Source organism: Ranitomeya imitator, chromosome 2 (assembly GCF_032444005.1).
Source record: "Ranitomeya imitator isolate aRanImi1 chromosome 2, aRanImi1.pri, whole genome shotgun sequence".
Taxonomy (NCBI): domain Eukaryota; kingdom Metazoa; phylum Chordata; class Amphibia; order Anura; family Dendrobatidae; genus Ranitomeya; species Ranitomeya imitator.
In genome coordinates this window covers 677137571-677160667 of record NC_091283.1, presented here as the reverse complement: position 1 = coordinate 677160667, position 23097 = coordinate 677137571, and the positions used below count along the sequence as shown (strand labels likewise).

Genomic DNA, 23097 nt, shown 5'->3' with positions numbered 1-23097 from the left:
TAACCAGATGAGGTAACAGGCAGCTCAATCTTTTAGCGATCATTTTGGCGTGTATTTTGACATCTATGTTAATGACTGAGATGGGGTGGTAGCTACTACATAACGTAGGGTCTTTTTCGGGTTTTGGTATAACTGATATATGAGCAACTAAAGCTTGAGACGGAAAAGACCCCCCCGAGGCCACAAAGTTACAAGTATGGAGTGGAGAACATAACAGATCTGAGAATTGTTTGTAAAAGCTAGCTGTATAGCCATCTGGTCCAGGGCTTTTTCCCAGCTTCAGATCATTAATTACCGAGGAATTTTCCTCTAATGAAAAATCATTCTCCAGATCTGCTAGGGACTCATTTTATTTAACTGAATGTAGGATTTGATCTTGTCTCGGAGAGCATGAGAGGGAAGGTCCGCAAAATGGCTCCTTATATTATAGAGGGAGTTATAGTATTCATGTAAGCTGGAGAGTATGTCCTGCGGACTATAGACTTTCTTACCCCTAGCATTTTTAATATATGGGATGTATGTTTGTGGGCCTCGTGGGTGTAAGGCTCTTGCCAAAAACCTGCCACTCCTGTTGCCCAAGCGATAGAAGCGGCTCTTTATTTTCTCTCTCATGCATCTCTGATCTAGAATAGTGAGCAATTTTTGTCTGGCTGTAGATGAGCTCGACAGAGTGAGCGGAGAGAGGTCCTGTTTGTGTTGTGTTTAAAGATATGGCCAGAGAGGACTGTAATTTACGCTATGCGTTCTCTCTTAAGACGGGCGCCATGTGACATGAATATGCCTCGTAGCACGCATTTTAGGGTCTCCCATTTAATCGAAGGGGACGTGGGATCTACCGCATGGTCCGCCACAAAACCCTCAATGGATCGTTTTATCTCCCGGACACACGCCGGATCCTGTAATAGATTCTCATTTAATCGCCATGAGAAGTTAGGTTTTGTGAAGGGGTTCAGCTGTATTGAGAAATAAATGGATGCATGGTCGGACCACAGAATCGACCCCACACCCGCCTCCACTCCAGGGTCCAGCAGAGAGTGAGAAACGAAGAAATAATCAATTCTACTATATGTGACATGTATTGGTGAGTAACATAGTAACATAGTAACATAGTTAGTAAGGCCGAAAAAAGACATTTGTCCATCCAGTTCAGCCTATATTCCATCATAATAAATCCCCAGATCTACGTCCTTCTACAGAACCTAATTGTATGATACAATATTGTTCTGCTCCAGGAAGACATCCAGGCCTCTCTTGAACCCCTCGACTGAGTTCGCCATCACCACCTCCTCAGGCAAGCAATTCCAGATTCTCACTGCCCTAACAGTAAAGAATCCTCTTCTATGTTGGTGGAAAAACCTTCTCTCCTCCAGACGCAAAGAATGCCCCCTTGTGCCCGTCACCTTCCTTGGTATAAACAGATCCTCAGCGAGATATTTGTATTGTCCCCTTATATACTTATACATGGTTATTAGATCGCCCCTCAGTCGTCTTTTTTCTAGACTAAATAATCCTAATTTCGCTAATCTATCTGGGTATTGTAGTTCTCCCATCCCCTTTATTAATTTTGTTGCCCTCCTTTGTACTCTCTCTAGTTCCATTATATCCTTCCTGAGCACCGGTGCCCAAAACTGGACACAGTACTCCATGTGCGGTCTAACTAGGGATTTGTACAGAGGCAGTAAAAGCTATAATCTCTTGTGTTGGGGTGTAGCGCCCTCCACACATCTACCAACCGCATGACATACAGCTGTTTCCTCACTTTTTTGATAGAGGACGGGTGGGTAGGAGGACTTACACGTTGACACATCGATTAGGGGATCCATTGGAAGGTTGAAGTCGCCTCCAAGAATTATCGGCGAGTCACCTGCAAACTTTTCTAGGAGCTTTTTGCACATGGAGCCAAATTTCTGTTGACCCTGGTTAGGGAAGTAAACATTTGCCAAGATAAGTTCACGCGCTCTCCATGCCAGTTTCAAAAAGACAAATCTCCCTTCTGGATCAACCACTGAATCTAGGATCACTGGAAGAAAGGACTTGTGGAATCCTGTAGATACCCCCTTGGACTTTGAGTGAGGGTTCGCACTATGAAACCATTTAGGGTAATGGCTTCTCACCCCCCCGTGGCTACGATCGCTCTGATTGGCTGTTTCACTTTCAACAGCCAATCAGAGCAATCTGTAATATTTCACCTATGAAAATTAGTGAAATATTACAATCCAGACATGGCCGATGCTGCAATAACATCGGCCATGGCTGGAGACCCCAATCTGTACCCCCCCCCACCGACTGACGGCGGCGATCTGCAGCCGCCGTCAGTGTTCCCTACCCCTCCGTTATGTCCTCAGCGCCATCCTCGCCCCTCTCCCCCCCCCCCCCCGCTGTCCGATCGCACCCGCCCATATTTACCGAGTCCCGGTGTCCCTCCCGGTGTCCTCGGTCTTCCTGCATGGGCGCCGCCATCTTGGAAAATGGTGGGCGCATGCGCAGTGCGCCCGCCGAATCTGCCGGCCGGCAGATTCGTTCCCTGAACATTTTGATCGCTGTGGTTCTATCACAGCGATCAAAATAAAAAAATAGTAAATAACCCCCTCCCCCTTTATCCCCCCCATAGGTAGGGAAAATAATAAAATATAGAAAATATATTTATTTTTGTTTTTCCATTAGGGTTATTGGTAGGGTTAGGGTTGCACTTAGGGCTAGGGTTGCACTTAGGGCTAGGGTTGCACTTAGGGTTGCACTTAGGGTTAGGGTTGCACTTAGGGTTAGGGTTGCACTTAGAGATAGGGTTGCACTTAGAGATAGGGTTGCACTTAGGGTTAGGGTTGCACTTAGGGTTAGGGTTACACTTAGAAATAGGGTTGCACTTAGGGTTAGGGTTGCACTTAGGGTTAGGGTTGCACTTAGCGTTAGACTTGCACTTAGGGCTAGGGTTGCACTTTGGGCTAGGGTTGCACTTAGGGTTAGGATTGCATTTAGGGTTAGGGTTGCACTTAGAGATAGGGTTGCACTTATGGTTAGGGTTGCACTTAGAGATAGGGTTGCACTTAGGGTTAGGGTTGCACTTAGGGTTAGGGTTGCACTTAGAGATAGGGTTGCACTTAGGGTTAGGGTTGCACTTAGAGATAGGGTTGCACTTATGGCTAGGGTTGCACTTAGGGTTAGGGTTGCACTTAGGGTTAGGGTTGCACTTAGCGTTAGACTTGCACTTAGGGCTAGGGTTGCACTTTGGGCTAGGGTTGCACTTAGGGTTAGGATTGCATTTAGGGTTAGGGTTGTGGTTAGGGTTGCACTTAAAAATATGGTTGCACTTAGGGTTAGAGTTGCACTTAGGGTTAGGGTTGCACTTAGAGATAGGGTTGCACTTAGGGTTAGGGTTGCACTTAGGGTTAGGGTTGCACTTAGGGATTAGGTTGCACTTAGGGTTACGATTGCACTTAGGGTTGCACTTAGAGATAGGGTTGCACTTAGGGTTAGGGTTGCACTTAGAGATAGGGTTGCACTTAGGGTTACACTTACGGCTAGGGTTGCACTTAGGGCTGGGGTTGCACTTAGGGCTAGGGTTGCACTTAGGGCTAGGGTTGCACTTAGGGCTAGGGTTAGAATTAGGGTTAGGGTTAGAATTAGGGCTAGGGTTGGAATTAGGGTAAGAATTGGGCTATGTTCACACGGTGCGGATTTGGCTGCGGATCCGCAGCGGATTGGTCGCTGCGGATTCGTAGCAGTTTTCCATCACGTTTACAGTACCACATGAACCTATGGAAAACCAAATCCGCTGTGCCCATGGTGCGGAAAGTACAGCGCGGAAACACTGCGTTGTATTTTCCGCAGCATGTCAATTCTTTGTGCGGATTCCGCAGCGTTTTACACCTGCTCCATAATAGGAATCCGCAGGCGACATCCACCCAAAATACACTAGAAATCCGCTGTAAATCCGCAGGTAAAGCGCAGTGCGTTTTACCTGCAGATTTTTCAAAAATTGTGCGGAAAAATCCCCACACAAATCCGCAACGTGGGTACATAGCCTTAGGGTTAGGTTTGGAATTAGAGTTAGGGTTGGAGTTGGGGTTAAGACTAGGGTTAGGGGTGTGTTGGGGTTGGGGTTAGGGGTGTGTTGGGGTTAGTGTTGGAGTTAGAATTGAGGGGTTTCCACTGTTTAGGCACATCAGGGGGTCTCCAAACGCGACATGGCGCCACCATTGATTCCAGCCAATCTTGCGCTGAAAAAGTCAAATGGTGCTCTCTCCCTTCCGAGCCCCGACGTGTGCCCAAACAGTGGTTTACCCCCACATATGGGGTACTCCAGAGAAACTGGACAACAACTTTTGGGGAAATAAAAAATTGCGGGCTAAATAATTATTTTTGAGGAAAGAAAAATTATTTTTTATTTTCACGGCTCTGCGTTATAAAATTCTGTGAAGCACTTGGGGGTTCAAAGTGGTCACCACACATCTAGATAAGTTCCTTTTGAGGGTCTAGTTTCCAAAATGGGGTCACTTTTGGGGAGTTTCTACTGTTTAGGCACATGAGGGGCTCTGCAAACGGAACGTGACGCCCGCAGAGCATTCCATCAAAGTCTGCATTTCAAAACGTCACTACTTCCCTTCCAAACCTCAACGTGTGCCCAAACAGTGGTTTACCCCCACATATGGGGTATCAGCGTACTCAGGAGAAACTGGACAACAACTTTTGGGGTCAAATTTATCCTGTTACCCTTGGGAAAATAAAAAATTGCGGGCTAAAAAATCATTTTTGAGAAAAGAAAAATTATTTTTTATTTTCATGGCTCTGCGTTATAAACTTCTGTGAAGCACTTGGGGGTTCAAAGTGATCACCACACATCTAGATTAGTTCCTTTGGGGGTCTAGTTTCCAAAATGGGGTCACTTGTGGGGGAGCTCCAATGTTTAGGCACACAGGGGCTCTCCAAATGCGACATGGTGTCCGCTAACGATTGGAGCTAATTTTCCATTCAAAAAGTCAAATAGTGCGCCTTCCCTTCTGAGCCTTGCCGTGTGCCCAAACAGTGGTTTACCCCCACATGTGAGGTATCGGTGTACTCAGGAGAAATTGCCCAACAAATTTTAGGATCCATTTTATCCTGATGTCCATGTGAAAATGAAAAAATTGAGGCTAAAAAATTTTTTTATGAAAAAAAGTACTTTTTCATTTTTACGGATCAATTTGTGAAGCACCTGAGGGTTTAAAGTGTTCACTGTGCATCTAGATAAGTTCCTTGGGGGGTCTAGTTTCCAAAATGGGGTCACTTGTGCGGGAGCTCCAATGTTTAGGCACACAGGGGCTCTCCAAACGCGACATGGTGTCCGCTAACGATGGAGATAATTTTTCATTCAAAAAGTCAAATGGCGCTCCTTCCCTTCCGAGCCCTGTCGTGCGCCCAAACAGTGGTTTATCCCGACATGTGAGGTATCAGTGTACTCAGGAGAAATTGCCCAACAAATTTTAGGATCCATTTTATCCTGTTGCCCATGTGAAAATGAAAAAATTGAGGCTAAAAGAATTTTTTTGTGAAATAAAGTACTTTTTCATTTTTACGGATCAATTTGTGAAGCACCTGGGGGTTTAAAGTGCTCACTATTCATCTAGATAAGTTCCTTCGGGCATCTATTTTCCAAAATGGGGTCACTTGTGGGGGAGCTCCAATGTTTAGGCACACGGTGGCTCTCCAAACGCGACATGGTGTCCGCTAAAGAGTGGAGCCAATTTTTCATTCAAAAAGTCAAATGGCGCTCCTTCCCTTCCGAGCCTTGCCGTGCGCCCAAACAGTGGTTTACCCCCACATATGAGGTATCAGCGTACTGAGGACAAATTGGACAACAAAATTTGTGGTTCAGTTTCTCCTTTTACCATTGGGAAAATAAAAAAATTGTTGCTAAAAATATCATTTTTGTGACTAAAAAGTTAAATGTTCATTTTTTCCTTCCATGTTGCTTCTGCTGCTGTGAAGCACCTGAAGGGTTAATAAACTCCTTGAATGTGGTTTTGAGCACCTTGAGGGGTGCAGTTTTTAGAATGGTGTCACTTTTGGGTATTTTCAGCCATATAGACCCCTCAAACTGACTTCAAATGTGAGGTGGTCCCTAAAAAAAATGGTTTTGTAAATTTCATTGTAAAAATGAGAAATTGCTGGTCAAATTTTAACCCTTATAACTTCCTAGCAAAAAAACATTTTGTTTCAAAAATTGTGCTGATGTAAAGTAGACATGTGGGAAATGTTATTTATTAACTATTTTGTGTCACATAACTCTCTGGTTTAACAGAATAAAAATTCAAAATGTGAAAATTGCGAAATTTTCAAAATTTTTGCCAACTTTCCGTTTTTATCACAAATAAACGCAGAATTTATTGACCTAAATTTACCAGTAACATGAAGCCCAATATGTCTCGAAAAAACAATCTCGGAACCGCTAGGATCCGTTGAAGCGTTCCTGAGTTATTACCTCATAAAGGGACACTGGTCAGAATTGCAAAAAACGGCCAGGTCATTAAGGTCAAAATAGTCTGTGACATTAAGGGGTTAAAGGAGTAAAATTTAACCTTAGCCATAGTCAAAGTGTTGCTTGAGCGGATGGGTAGATATGTTTGGGCACAAGGTCCGAGGTAGATCCATATATGATTTTTGGACGGGGGATGGGTTGCAGGGTTGGAAGGAGATAGTTGAGATGAAGAAGGGAAGAAAGTATAAGAAGTAGAAAACAAAAAGAGAAGGTGAAAACATGGTGAATAAACAACTACTCATGTAACTAAATATGGACATTCTTAGTCATATGGTAAACCTAGAGATGTGGCAAATTAGCAGGAGATATGTAAATTATGAAGTTCACGTTAAGAGTAAACCAGGGAAGAGAGTAATTCTCTTCAAGTTTTGTCGGAAGAGGAGTCCTGCTTCTTGCGTTGTTTGGAGCGTTGGGCCTTTAGCCATCTAGGTGGTATATCTGGTAGCTTAGGAGAGCTTGGCCAATCGGGTAGGTCAACCATTGGTAGTTCAAAAGTGCCCAGGAAGTTGGCCAAATCACCCAGGTTACGGAATATGGCTGTTTTCCCTTCTTTAAAAGCTATCAGCTGAAATGGAAAGCCCCATTTATATGGGATGTCTTTTCCCTGGAGGAGAGATAGTAATGGTCTCAAAGCTCTTCTCAATTGTAGAGTTCGCCTGGACAGATCTGAAAGTATAAGAATCTGCGTTTCACCGTAGTGTATTGTGCCTTTTTGTCTAGCAGCCTGCATGATAGATTCTTTGAATTTGTAATAATGCACTCTACAAATGACGTCTCTGGGTCGTGAGCCCAACTGTGGATCCGATCAAACTCCACGGAGCCTGTTCCCTCTCATTTAATAGCTCCAAAAATATTTTCTGTACCACAGGGTCTAGTTCAGATGGGCCTATGGACTCAGGAAGACCCCGGATCCTGATGTTATTACGTCTGTTACGATTTTCGAGATCCTCCATTCCAGTAGCTAATTCTCCCAACCTTAAAGTGTGGCTTGTTATAACCTCTCTTTGGGTTTGTAATTCCTGCAGTATGAGTTCTTGGGATTTTTCTACATCCTCCACTCTGGAGGTAAATTCTGTTTTTAAAGCAAGAAGTTCCTTTTTGTAGTTTTCTATTTTTCAAGCAAATTTCTCCAGATCCGTTTTAGTGGGGAGAGTTTTAATAAATCTGCTAAGATCATGTATATTTAGGTCATTGAGTACTTCGCCACTATCATCCCCTTCCTCTATTGCCGTTTCAGGGGAGCTATGTGAGGCTAGTGAGTCTTGTGAAGAGCAAAGGTCTTCTGAGATTTTAATGGAGGACTGAGATCTGGTGTTTCTATGTTGTTTGTTTGTAGTTATGAAACAATCCATGTCTGCTGTAGGGTCTGGAGGTGCTTCTGATTCCTTGTTGGATTTGCCCATGGGTGTTAGCAATTGTCAGATATTAGCTTTGGCCGCAGGGGGAGTAAGCGAGACCTAGGAAGCTACATCCCGCAGCTCACTTCCTGATCAGCAGAAACCTCTCCCCCATAAAGATTTCCCCTCTATTTAGGGAGGTAGCTTATGGTCTTGTTAGGCCGGGCAGCGCGACTTGTATAGTGCTACACCCGAGTTTACAATGTCTCTGATAGTGATTCACTCTAGGGTATAGCTCCTGTGGGTATTTGAGTGCTTTGTATGCTCGGCGCTGCTTATGGGGTTAATCAAGTTCTCTCTGTAATGGCGGCGTTTGGTGCCAAAAAATCACAGGGTGGATCAGGAGAGGGGGCCCAAGTGGGGTCGCACCAATCTCAGACCACCACCGCACTCCGTCCCCACCTGCACTTAATGAGCCCACCGTGGAATCGCCAGGCGTGAGGGGATGATAGGGACCGGTAACCAGGGTGTACCTTGAGCAGCACGCTATGCACGCCGACTGACTCACTGCGACCTCTGCAGCTGGTCTCCTCTCTCTGCTCCGTCGGCTAGGCTCACCGGGGCTGCTAACGCTGCGCTGCGGTCCCCCTCTCTGCCTCACTTCCAGCACCGTCACCGCTGTCCGTCCTCTGCTGCGGGCTTGTCCTGCTCCAGGGCTCTACACTGAGGAGCTGTAATGGTGTCTCCCTCCTGGGTTGCTGCAGCCACCAATCCGCGACTCTCCTTCACCGGCTGCACCGGATCCCCCACAGCGTTGGGTACCGGCAAGACTAAGTACGGAGCCGTCCTGTCCTCGGTCCTGGTGGGGTGCACGGTCAGGTATCGGGTTTTTAGGGTTGTTTTAGCGAAAAAGCTCAGGAGCTCGTGCAAGACGCGACTGATCCGCTCGGGATCCAGGCCACGCCCCCTCTTTTATGGTTTTTTTATTTACAGAAGTAAATGTGTTTTTTGGAAAAATATTTATTTTATTCCTTTATTTAAAATTTAAAAAAAATATTTTTACACATGTTAATTTTTTTTTTTCTTTAATTTGATTTTACTCTTTTATATTGTCCCAGGGTGGGACATCACTGTATAAAGTCAGATCGCTGATCTGACACTTTGCAGAGCACTGTGTCAGAACAGCAATCTGACAGGCGCAGTGTAGGATGCTTCTCAGCTCCTGCTCTCAGCAGGCACTGAGAAAGCCACCTCCCTGCAGGACTCGGAAGGACCCCGCGGCCATCTTGGATTCAGGGACTGCAGGGAGGAGAGGAGGAGGATGTGATCGCTTTGTTCTGAGGTCTCAGGGAATCACGCAGGGAGCCCCCTCCCTGCGCAGTGCTTCCCTATGCCTCCGGAGCACTGCGATCTTGTTTGATCGCAGTGTTCCGGGGGTTAAAGTGCCAGGTGTCAGCTGTGATAATCAGCTGACACCTGGCCACGATCTGCCTTGCTCCCCCCGTGAGTGCGGCTGATCACGTATGACTTTCTATCCCCGTTGAGGGTCATACTGGCCCAGGTCACCTCGACGGGAGAGTACTTTGGATGTCAGAAAGGGGTTAAGATACAATGCTGTGTCTTCACACTCGTTACCTATTCAGTAATCATGGTATAATCTCTTTAATGTTTTTTATTTGTTTTTTTTTGTTCTCTCAGGTTTCTAACATAGATGATGTACTTAGTCACCACACAAGTTTCCTTGACAACTGTTTGAAGGATTGCATGCTTACTAATCCTGAGCTTCTTAAGATCTTCTCAAAGCTTATGTCAGTGTGTGTTATGTTCACCAACTGCATGCAGGTAAGTATTGCATATCTTTCAAACTGTGTGTTTGTGTGTATTTAGTGAATCGAAAAAATACACACACCACTGTTAAAATTTCAGATTTTTTACATACAAAAAAGCTAGGTTATTAGATCCAATTAAATAGATTAAGGTATGCACAGTAGGGTAAGCTATAACCTTTAATGGATATTAGAACAGTGGTATTTCTATCTGTTCAAAAGGGTGTTTTGATTGAGCTAATTCATATTGTTTTTTTTCATATTTTTGATATGAAAAAAAATGAATACAATGAAGATTTTTTTTTTTTACTTTTTTCACTTTTAATATCTCCCAAAATCTGTACAATTCAATTGAAAAACAAGCTGAAATCTTTTTTGTGTGAGGAAAAAGAAAATAAGTAAAATAATGTGGTTGAACCCTAAAGCTAATATTTTCTTGAAGTACCCTTTGAATTTATTGCATTCAGTTTTGTAGTTGTAGTCTATCAGTGACTGCTCCAGTAAGGAGGGAAATAGGAGAGCAGGGCAAGCCAGACAGGTGCTGGTAGTGGGCGACTCAATTATTAGGGGAACAGATAGGGCAATCTGTCACAAAGACAGGGATCGTCGAACGGTGTGCTGCCTACCTGGCGCTCGAGTCCAACACATCGCTCATCGTGTGGACAGATTATTGGGAGGGGCTGGTGAGGACCCAGCGATCATGGTGCACATTGGCACTAATGACAAAGTTAGAGGTAGGTGGAAGGTCCTTAAAGGGAAGGTGCCATCAAAAAAAAATTTTTTTCAGAAATTGTAAAAATGTAAAGAATTAATGATTACATTTTCTTAAAAAATATTATCATTTGTTTATAATTTAGTAAAATATGAAAAATAATTTGAAAAGTTTTGGAATTTCCACTTTTCAACACTAGGGGGAGCAGCTGCTGAAATTTCAGAAAAACCTAGTGTACAAATAGCTCACATTACTGCACTGCAGTAATTATGGGCGGAGTCTGCTGACGTGTGTGATGTCTCCTTTCCTCTCCTTCTGGGTGTTTGCTAAGGGATTAGAGAGGATGATATTCAGGAACCCAGTGAGCAGCCATTTTGTTGGTGACTGCAGAGTATGGCTGCCGTCACACTATCAGTATTTGGTCAGTATTTTACCTCAGTATTTGTAAGCCAAAACCAGGAGTGGAACAATTAGAGGAAAAGTATAATAGAAACATATGCACCACTTCTGCATTTATCACCCACTCCTGGTTTTGGCTACAAATACTGAGGTAAAATACTGACCAAATAATGATAGTGTGAAGGCAGCCTTATACTGACAAGTAGACAGTCACCAAGGATGGCAGGCAGCAAGGATTCTGGGAGATATGTGGTGGAGGGAGCAGGGTGACAGCAGCGCAGAGTATTTCAGGAGAGCAGTGTGCTGGTCTATAGGGGCCCCCTGTTTGGTGCGCGGAGCGGCCAGGGATTGTACATAGAGCGCTGTCTTTTATACACATGGATGGACCGTCTGCTCCACAGAAATCCAGGAAACATTTCTGCGGATTGATGGCCTGGTCTGATCCAGACTTTGCATGCAGACCCCATTCCCCTCCTCAGATCCTGTCTTCCCCATCCTGTCCTGGCGATGTGTGAAAGCGAGGCGACAGGCGCAGTCCGGGGTGTCGCTGGGAAGGAAATGTAGCCATATAGTAACGATAAAAATGAGACCCCTCTCTTCAGCTGCCTCACCAGCCTTCCCCTGACTACACCTAACTGGAGGTCATGCTGCCCCCTCTATTACCCCAGACCCGTGTGCAGGTGCTCAGCCAGAACCACCATAGAATGGGTCCGCTTTCTGAAGATAATACTGCCATAGTGTTCTCGCATAATACCGCCATATAGATCACACACAATACTATCAAATAGATCACACAATACTGTCATACAGTTCTCACATAATACCACCATATAGATCACACATAATACCGCCAGTGTTCTCACATACCACCATATAGATCACACATAATACCGCCAGTGTTCTCACATACCACCATATGCTTCTCACATAATACAACCATATAGATCACCCATAATGCCGCCACATAGATCTCACATGTATTGTAAATAAAGACTCGGCCAGAATAAAGTCCTTTATTAATCTTTTTTATACCATACCGAACGCATAATCCTCGACTCCCTCATCTCCCACAACAAAAATAATAAACCACAATGGGGAAAGACACGCAGGGGGGAGAGGAGTGCATAGGAGAGGATTAGATACTGACTGCTGAGCCGTGTATCTAATCCTGTCCTGTATGATACTGTGCTGCGCCGTGTATCTAATCCTATCTTGTGTGATACTGTACACAGGACAGGATTAGCTACACAGGACTAGATTAGCTACACAGGACAGAGGTAGCAGTGGTAGATGGTATATAGAGGCAGGCAGCAGTGGTAGATGGTATAAAAAGGCAGGCAGCAGTCGTAGATGGTATATAGAGGCAGGTAGCAGTGGTAGATGGTATATAGAGGCAGGTAGCAGTGGTAGATGGTATATAGAGGCAGGTAGCAGTGGTAGATGGTATATAGAGGCAGGCAGCAGTGGTAGATGGTATATAGAGGCAGGCAGCAGTCGTAGATGGTATATAGAGGCAGGCAGCAGTGGTAGATAGTATATAGAGGCAGGCAGCAGTCGTAGATGGTATATAGAGGCAGGCAGCAGTCGTAGATGGTATATAGAGGCAGGCAGCAGTGGTAGATGGTATATAGTGGCTGGTAGCAGTGGTAGATGGTATATAGAGGCAGGTAGCAGTGGTAGATGGTATATAGAGGCAGGTAGCAGTGGTAGATGGTATATAGAGGCAGGTAGCAGTGGTAGATGGTATATAGAGGCAGGTAGCAGTGGTAGATGGTATATAGAGGCAGGCAGCAGTGGTAGATGGTATATAGAGGCAGGCAGCAGTGGTAGATGGTATATAGAGGCAGGCAGCAATGGTAGATGGTATATAGAGGCAGGCAGCAATGGTAGATGGTATGTAGAGGCAGGCAGCAGTGGTAGATGGTATATAGAGGCAGGCAGCAGTGGTAGATGGTATATAGAGGCAGGCAGCAGTGGTAGATGGTATATAGAGGCAGGCAGCAGTGGTAGATGGTATATAGAGGCAGGTAGCAGTGGTATATAGGGGCAGGTAGCAGTGGTATATAGGGGCAGGTAGCAGTGGTATATAGGGGCAGGTAGCAGTGGTATATAGGGGCAGGTAGCAGTGGTATATAGGGGCAGGTAGCAGTGGTATATAGTGGCTGGTAGCAGTGGTATATAGTGGCTGGTAGCAGTGGTATATAGGGGCTAGTAGCAGTGGTATATAGTGGCTGGTAGCAGTGGTATATAGGAGCAGGTAGCAGTGGTATATAGGGGCAGGTAGCAGTGGTATATAGGGGCAGGTAGCAGTGGTATATAGGGGCTAGTAGCAGTGGTATATAGTGGCTGGTGGCAGTGCTATATAGGAGCAGGTAGCAGTGGTATATAGTGGCTGGTAGCAGTGGTATATAGGGGCTAGTAGCAGTGGTATATAGTGGCTGGTAGCAGTGGTATATAGGGGCTAGTAGCAGTGGTATATAGGGGCTAGTAGCAGTGGTATATAGGAGCAGGTAGCAGTGGTATATAGGGGCTAGTAGCAGTGGTATATAGTGGCTGGTAGCAGTGGTATATAGGAGCAGGTAGCAGTGGTATATAGGGGCTAGTAGCAGTGGTATATAGGGGCTAGTAGCAGTGGTATATAGGGGCTGGTAGCAGTGGTAGATGCATAAGAAAATAAAAACTCTGTACTTACCTTCAGCCCTCTTTCAGGAAGTGCTGAATCATGTTCAGGGCAGAGCAGTGTGACGATCTCCCTGCTCTGCTCTGCTCTGAACGGCAGTGAGCAGTGATTGCAGCCTGTGCTGTAATAATAAGTACAGGCTGCAATCACAGCTCCTAGCTGCAGATACTCACCCCGACCCTCGCTTCCCAGCAGCAGCTTCTCCCTGGCAGCTCCTGCTATGATCGCACACACTGAGCGGTGTGTGCGATGACAGAGGAAAATAAAAAACAAAATTGCCGCGATCTCCTCTCACAGCTGTGACGTAGCAGCCCAGGGGGCGTGCCCAAGTCACAGCTGAGAGGCAGGAGGAGCGGTCGGTCTGAGCCCGACTGTTGGCTCCTATGCCCATGGCTGCCATAAGTGAGGTGTGCAAGTGTCGTGCCCAGACATTTACACCCACACTAATGAAAATGGCGGCCTCCAGTGGCAAAAGTAAAAATGAATAAATAAAAAAGTATTAAAGTAGTACATTTACTTTTGTATTAAAAATAATTGATTATATAATCAATAATTATTAATACAAAAACTAAAATCACGGCACCCTCCCTTTAAAGATGATTTCAGGGAACTAGGCTGCAAGCTGAAAGCAAGGACCTCCAACGTGATATTTTCCGAAAAATACTGCCGGTACCACGTGCCATGCCAGAGAGGCAACGGGAGATTAGGGAGGTTAATAAGTGGCTCAAGAATTGGTGTAGGAAAGAGGGGTTTGGGTTCCTGCAGAACTGGGCCGACTTCTCAGTTGGCTACAGGCTCTACGCTAGGGATGGGCTGCACCTCAATGGGGAGGGTGCAGCTGTGCTGGGGGAGAGAATGGCTAGAAGGTTGGAGGAGTGTTTAAACTAGGAATTGGGGGGAGGGTGTTATGATCAGGTAATTCAGTACCACAATGGACATAGAAGTCAGAGCACATACAGTGATCTGACAATAACCCAAAAACATAGAACGAGCTCTGAGACGTGGGAACTCTGCTGACCGCAATCCCTAATCCTCTCCAACCACACTAGAGGCAGCCGTAGATTGCGCCTAACGCTCCCTATGCAACTCGGCACAGCCTGAGAAACTAGCTAGCCTGAAGATAGAAAATAAGCCTACCTTGCCTCAGAGAAATACCCCAAAGGAAAAGGCAGCCCCCCACATATAATGACTGTGAGTTAAGATGAAAAGACAAACGTAGAGATGAAATAGATTTAGCAAAGTGAGGCCCGACTTTCTGAACAGAGCGAGGATAGGAAAGGTAACTTTGCGGTCAACACAAAACCCTACAAACAACCACGCAAAGGGGGCAAAAAGACCCTCTGTACCGACTAACGGCACGGAGGTACACCCTCTGCGTCCCAGAGCTTCCAGCAAGCAAGAAAAACCAAATAAGCAAGCTGGACAGAAAAAAACAGCAAACAAAATAACAAAAGCGGAACTTAGCTATGCAGAGCAGCAGGCCACAGGAACGGTCCAGGAGGAAGCAAGTCCAATACTAGAACATTGACTGGAGGCCAGGATCAGAGCACCAGGTGGAGTTAAATAGAGCAGCACCTAACGACTTCACCACATCACCTGAGGAAGGAAACTCAGAAGCCGCAGTACCACTCTCCTCCACCAACGGAAGCTCACAGACAGAATCAGCCGAAGTACCACTTGTGACCACAGGAGGGAGCTCTGCCACAGAATTCACAACAGGAGGGTATTCATTTTATAGGAGGGGAAGATAGTGCAGACAGAGACCTGGGCACAAATAAGGAAGTTGGAGGTGGCGGTGGCATGGGGGGGTGGGGTCAGAACAGTTAATAATTTAAGAAATAGAAGTACAGAGAGGAACATAAAGTGCATGTATACTAATGCCAGAAGCCTCGCCAACAAAATGGACGAATTAGAACTAATGTTGTTGGAGCATAATTATGACATGGTGGGTGTTAGGAGTCGAGTTTCCTCTGCTGCACAGGGGGAATCTCGATCCGTGTCTGCTGCGGTCTCCCATTCTGCTTCGGCCGCAGTGGGCTCTGCTCAGCGGAGGCGTCGCTCCCAGCGTCTTGCTGGTACTGATTCTGTGCAAAGGGTTACTGCTGCCTTTTCTGGCTCTCCTGTTGTACCCTGCACTGATCTGCGGCGAGCGGGCTTCTCTGGGACTAAGTCCTTATTTGCACACACTGAGCATGCCCAGGGCAAGATCTCCCGTTGGAGATCGAGGGTCACATGCTCAGATACTGCAGCACATCCCATTGGTCCTCTTGGCAGGTCCTGAAAGGGCAAAACTTCTGTAGCTGTTTTCTGTGCTGCAGCTATATAAACTGCGCATGACCGCACGGCCATGCGCTAGTATTGTCTTCATATTATGTGTGTGTGTAGATGGATGTATGTCGATGGATGAAAGCTCCTAAGTATCCCTCCCTAGAGTTGTTGACTGCTCGCGGATGATGGTAGCTATCTAGCGCCCGACTAGCCATCTGCACGTAACACACATCACAGCGTCCTGTTGCTGTGCCCGCCAGTACGGCGCCGTGCGCTTCCTCTGCGCTTTCCTTACCCAAGCCTGGGTGGTTAGTGGCATCCGTCAGTGCGGCACTGCACGCACTCTCGTGCCTATAGATTCTATTTTATAAGTTTCCTTACACACCCAGTTGCGGTGTTGTGCCAGCAAGTGTCTAATCGGACTTCAATCCTGTGTAGGGGTTGAGTTCGCTGACTTCTTGCTCGCGCTCTATGTGCGGTACTGCGGTCCTGTGACGCAACAGGATCGCTTCCTTCACGCAGGGTGAAGTTAACCCATGTGTGTATACCTAGTACCGCCATATAGTCCGTCTTACTAGCAGCAGGGTCTTTTACATGCACGGTGGACCTCGGACTGCGAACGCACCTAGTTTCATATCATCTATACTTGGTGCGTTCCGCCGGTCCTTAACAGTGGGGATATCTGAAACGTGGCTGGATGAGAGCCATGACTGGGCTGTTATCTTGCAGGGCTATAGCCTGTTCAGAAATGACCGTACAGATAAGCGAGGGGGAGGGGTGTGTCTGTATGTAAAATCGTCCTTAAAACCCATCCTGCGCGATAATATAGGTGAATTTAATGAAAATGTAGAATCCCTGTGGGTGGAGATAAGGGGAGGGGGAAAAAATAATAAATTACTGATAGGGGTTTGTTATAAATCTCCAAAAATAATGGAAGCAATGGAGAATATCCTCGTAAAGCAAATAGATGAAGCTGCGACTCAAGCGGAAGTCATTATTATGGGGGACTTCAACTACCCTGAAATAGATTGGGGAACAGAAACCTGCAGTTCCAGCAAAGGTAATCGGTTTTTGACAACTATGAGAGACAATTACCTTTCACAACTGGTTCAGGACCCACCAAGAAAGGGGGCACTGCTAGACCTAATATTAACCAACAGGCCAGACCGCATATGAAATATAAGGGTTGGGGGTCACTTGGGAAATAGCGATCACATAATAATAAGTTTTCATGTATCCTTTAAAAAGATGTGTAGTAGAGGGGTTACAAGGACACTAAACTTCAGGAGGGCAAATTTCCAACGGATGAGAGAGGATCTTGGTGCAATTAACTGGGACGATATCCTGAGACACAAAAATACACAAAGAAAATGGGAGACGTTTATTAGCATCCTGGATAGGACCTGTGCACAGTATATATCATATGGGAATAAACATACTAGAAATAGGAGGAAACCAATATGGCTAAATAGAGCTGTAAGGGGCGCAATAAGTGACAAAAAGAAAGCATTTAGAGAATTAAAGGAAGTAGGTAGTGAGGAGGCATTAAATAAATACAGAAAATTAAATAAATTCTGTAAAAAGCAAATCAAGGCAGCAAAGATTGAGACAGAGAGACTCATTGCCAGAGAGAGTAAAAATAATCCTAAAATATTCTTTAACTACATAAATAGTAAGAAACTAAAAAATGATAGTGTTGGCCCCCTTAAAAATAGTCTGGGTGAGATGGTGAATGAGGATCAGAAAAAAGCCAATATGCTAAATGACTTTTTTTCATCAGTATTTACACAAGAAAATCCCATGGCAGACAAAATGTCTAGTGATAAAAATTCCCAATTAAATGTCACCTGCTTAACCCAGCAGGAACTGCGGCGGCGTCTAAAAACCACTAAAATTAACAAATCTCCGGGCCCGGATGGGATACACCCTCGAGTACTGCAGGAATTAAGTACAGTCATTGATAGACCATTATTTTTAATCTTTAAAGACTCCATAATAACAGGGTCTGTGCCACAGGACTGGCGTATAGCAAATGTGGTGCCAATATTCAAAAAGGGAACAAAAACTGAACTCGGAAATTATAGGCCAGTAAGCTTAACCTCTACTGTGGGTAAAATCCTGGAGGGCATTCTAAGGGACGCTATACTGGAGTATCTGAAGAGGAATAACCTCATGACCCAGTATCAGCACGGGTTTACTAGGGACCGTTCATGTCAGACTAATTTGATCAGTTTCTATGAAGAGGTAAGTTCCGGATTGGACCAAGGGAACCCAGTGGATGTAGTATATATGGACTTTTCAAAAGCTTTTGATACGGTGCCACACAAAAGGTTGATACATAAAATGAGAATAATGGGGATAGAGGAAAATATGTGCAAGTGGGTTGAGAGCTGGCTCAGGGATAGGAAACAAAGGGTGGTTATTAATGGAGCACACTCGGACTGGGTAGCGGTTAGCAGTGGGGTACCACAGGGGTCAGTATTGGGCCCTCTTCTTTTTAACATATTTATTAATGACCTTGTAGGGGGCATTCAGAGTAGAATTTCAATATTTGCAGATGACACTAAACTCTGCAGGGTAATCAATACAGAGGAGGACAATTTTATATTACAGGATGATTTATGTAAACTAGAAGCTTGGGCTGATAAATTGCAAATGAGCTTTAATGGGGATAAATGTAAGGTCATGCACTTGGGTAGAAGTAATAAGATGTATAATTGTGTGCTTAATTCTAAAACTCTGGGCAAAACCGTCAATGAAAAAGACCTGGGTGTATGGGTGGATGACAAACTCATATTCAGGGGCCAGTGTCAAGCAGCTGCTACAAAGGCAAATAAAATAATGGGATGCATTAAAAGAGGAATAGATGCTCATGAGAATATAATTTTACCTCTATACAAGTCACTAGTTCGACCACACTTAGAATACTGTGCACAGTTCTGGTCTCCGGTGTTTAAGAAAGACATAGCTGAACTGGAGCGGGTGCAGAGAAGAGCGACCAAGGTTATTAGAGGACTGGGGGGTCTGCAATACCAAGATAGGTTATTACACTTGGGGCTATTTAGTTTGGAAAAACGAAGACTATGGGGTGATCTTATTTTAATGTATAAATATATGAGGGGACAGTACAAAGACCTTTCTGATGATCTTTTTAATCATAGACCTGAAACAGGGACAAGGGGTCATCCTCTGCGTTTGGAGGAAAAAAGGTTTAAGCATAATAACAGACGCGGATTCTTTACTGTAAGAGCAGTGAGACTATGGAACTCTCTGCCGTATGATGTTGTAATGAGTGATTCATTACTTAAATTTAAGAGGGGACTGGATACCTTTCTGGAAAAGTATAATGTTACAGGGTATATACACTAGATTCCTTGATAGGGCGTTGATCCAGGGAACTAGTCTGATTGCCGTATGTGGAGTCGGGAAGGAATTTTTTTCCCCAAAGTGGAGCTTACTCTTTGCCACATGGGTTTTTTTGCCTTCCTCTGGATCAACATGTTAGGGCATGTTAGGTTAGGCTATGGGTTGAACTAGATGGACATATAGTCTTCCTTCAACCTTAATAACTATGTAACTATGTAAATCTAGTACTGACAATCTTTGCCCATTTTTCTTTGCAGCAATGCTTCAAATCTGTCAGATTATGAGGGCATCTCATCTGTACATCACCTTCTAAAGGTTACCCACAGATCTTCAGTTGTTGTCAAGTATGGGATCTGACTGGGTCATTACAAAACTATGGGAGATTGTTTTCACATGCAATATACAACCAGTTATTGCCATTAATTCTTGCAGCTCCTTTAAATCATTCAGGACCCAAGCATGTTTTCACCTTCATGTGGACAAATTTTACAATTCTGACCAGTGTCATTTTATATTTTAACAACTCTGGAACACTTCAATTAATACCACTGATTCAGACACTGGTTTATCATGACATATTCTCCTTCATGATAGTGGTAAAATTTATTCGATATATGATTTGCTTTTATTTGTAAAAAAATGGAAATTTGGCAAAAATGTTGAAAATTTAGCCATTTTCAATTTTTTATTATTTTTAGGCCCTTTAATCAGTTATGTTGCCCAAAATAGTTAATAAATAACATTTCACACAAGTCTACTTAACCCCTTTCTGACATCGGACGTACTATCCCGTCGAGGTGGGGTGGGCCCCCATCACCACGGACGGGATAGTACGTCCAGCGCGATCGGCGGCGCTCACGGGGGGATCGCGGCCGGGTGTCAGCTGCCTATCGCAGCTGACATCCGGCACTATGTGCCAGGAGCGGTCACAGACCGCCCCCGGCACAGTAACCCCTGGCACACCGCGATCAAAGATGATCGCGATGTGCCGGCGGTTCAGGGAAGCACCGCGCAGGGAGGGGGCTCCCTGCGGGCTTCCCTGAGCCCCCCGCAGCAACGCGATGTGATCGCGTTGCTGCGAGGGTCTTACCTCCCTCCCTCCCTGCTCCAGGCCCGGATCCAAGATGGCCGCGGATCCGGGTCCTGCAGGGAGGGAGGTGGCTTCACAGAGCCTGCTCAGAGCAGGCACTGTGAAGCAGCCTGCACTGCTATCAGATCGGTGATCTGACAGAGTGCTGTGCAAACTGTCAGATCACCGATCTGTGTTGTCCCTGCCTGGGACAAAGTAAAAAAGTTAAAAAAAATTTTTCCGAATGTGTAAAAAAAAAATATTCCTAAATAATGGAAAAAAATAAATATTATTCCCACAAATACATTTCTTTATCTAAGTAAATTAAAAAAAACAATAAAAGTACACATATTTAGTATCGCCGCGTCCGTAACGGCCCGACCTATAAAACTGGCCCACTAGTTAACCCCTTCAGTAAACACCGTAAGATAAAAAAAAATCGAGGCAAAAAACGACGCTTTATTATCATACCGCTGAACAAAAAGTGGAATAACACGCGATCAAAAGGACAGATATAAATAACCATGGTACCGCTCAAAGCGTCATCTTGTCCCGCAAAAAAACGAGCCGCCATACAGCATCATCAGCAAAAAAAAAAAAAGTTATAGTCCTGAGAATAAAGCGATGCCAAAATAATTATTTTTTCTATAAAATAGTTTTTATCGTATAAAAGCGCCAAAACATAAAAAAATGATATAAATGAGGTATCGCTGTAATCGTACTGACCCGAAGAATAAAACTGCTTTATCAATTTTACCAAACGCGGAACGGTATAAACGCCTCCCCCAAAAGAAATTCATGAATAGCTGGTTTTTGGTCATTCTGTCTCACAAAAATTGGAATAAAAAGCGATCAAAAAATGTCACGTGCCCGAAAATGTTACCAATAAAGACGTCAACTCGTCCCGCAAAAAACAAGACCTCACATGACTCTGTGGACCAAAATATGGAAAAATTATAGCTCTCAAAATGTGATAACGCAAAAAAAAATTTTTGCAATAAAAAGCGTCTTTCAGTGTGTGACGGCTGCCAATCATAAAAATCCGCTAAAAAACCCACTATAAAAATAAATCAAACCCCCTTTCATCACCCCCTTAGTTAGGGAAAAATTAAAAAAATGTATTTATTTCCATTTTCCCATTAGGGCTAGGGTTAGGGCTAGGGCTAGGGCTACAGTTTGGGTTGGGGCTAAAGTTACAGTTAGGGTTTAGATTACATTTACAGTTGGGAATAGGGTTGGGATTAGGGTTAGGGGTGTGTCAGGGTTAGAGGTGTGGTTAGGGTTACCGTTGGAATTAGGGTTAGGGGAGTGTTTGGATTAGGGTTTCAGTTATAATTGGGGGGTTTCCACTGTTTAGGCACATCAGGGGCTCTCCAAAAGCGACATGGCATCCGATCTCAATTCCAGCCAATTCTGCGTTGAAAAAGTAAAACAGTGCTTCTTCCCTTCTGAGCTCGCCCGTGTGCCCAAACAGGGGTTTACCCCAACATATGGGGTATCAGCGTACTCAGGACAAATAGGACAACAACTGTTGGGGTCCAATTTCTCCTGTTACCCTTGGGAAAATACAAAACTGGGGGCTAAAAAATAATTTTTGTGGGAAAAAAAAGATTTTTTATTTTTACGGCTCTGCGTTATAAACTGTAGTGAAACACTTGGGGGTTCAAAGTTCTCACAACACATCTAGATAAGTTCCCTGGGGGGTCTAGTTTCCAATATGGGGTCACTTGTGGGGGGTTTCTACTGTTTAGGTACATTAGGGGTTCTGCAAACGCAATGTGACGCCTGCAGACCATTCCATCTAAGTCTGCATTCCAAATGGCACTCCTTCCCTTCCGAGCCCTCCCATGCGCCCAAACGGTGGTTCCCCCCAACATATGGGGTATCAGCGTACTCAGGACACATTGGACAACAACTTTTGGGGTCGAATTTCTCCTCTTACCCTCGGGAAAATACAAAACTGGGGGCTAAAAAATAATTTTGGGGGGAAAGATTTTTTTTTTAAATTTTCACGGCTCTGCGTTACAAACTGTAGTGAAACACTTGGGGGTTCAAAGCTCTCACAACACATCTAGATGAGTTCCTTAGGGGGTCTAGTTTCCAAAATGGTGTCACTTGTGGGGGGTTTCTACTGTTTAGGTACATTAGGGGCTCTGCAAATGCAATGTGACACCTGCAGACCATTCCATCTAAGTCTGCATTCCAAATGGAGCTCCTTCCCTTCCGAGCCCTCCCATGCGCCCAAACAGTGGTTCCCCCCACATATGGGGTATCAGCGCACTCAGGACAAATTGGACAACAAATTTTGGGGTCCAATTTCTCCTGTTACCCTCGGGAAAATACAAAACTGGGGGCTAAAAAATAATTTTTGTGGGAAAAAATTTTTGTTTTATTTTTATGGCTCTCCATTATAAACTTCTGTGAAGCCCTTGGTGGGTCAAAGCGCTCACCACACATCTAGATAAGTTCCTTAGGGGGTCTACTTTCCAAAATGGTGTCACTTGTGGGGGGTTTCTACTGTTTAGGTACATAGTAACATAGTAACATAGTAACATAGTTAGTAAGGCCGAAAAAAGACATTTGTCCATCCAGTTCAGCCTATATTCCATTATAATAAATACCCAGATCTACGTCCTTCTACAGAACCTAATAATTGTATGATACAATATTGTTCTGCTCCAGGAAGACATCCAGGCCTCTCTTGAACCCCTCGACTGAGTTCGCCATCACCACCTCCTCAGGCAAGCAATTCCAGATTCTCACTGCCCTAACAGTAAAGAATCCTCTTCTATGTTGGTGGAAAAACCTTCTCTCCTCCAGACGCAAAGAATGCCCCCTTGTGCCCGTCACCTTCCTTGGTATAAACAGATCCTCAGCGAGATATTTGTATTGTCCCCTTATATACTTATACATGGTTATTAGATCG

General features: G+C 44.7%; 1 protein-coding gene across 4 annotated transcripts in view; it reads left to right on the top strand.

Moving 5' to 3' along the window:
- TUBGCP2 (tubulin gamma complex component 2) overlaps positions 1 to 23097 on the top strand; it is an 888554-nt gene that overhangs the window by 716064 nt on the left and 149393 nt on the right. For 3 of the 4 annotated variants that reach the window (XM_069753054.1, XM_069753056.1, XM_069753053.1), the window contains one exon: positions 9550 to 9693. The exons of the other annotated variant lie outside the window; for it this stretch is intronic. In XM_069753054.1, the coding sequence (XP_069609155.1) occupies positions 9550 to 9693 (144 nt within the window). The remainder of the gene's footprint in view (positions 1 to 9549; positions 9694 to 23097) is intronic. 4 annotated transcript variants of the gene reach the window in all.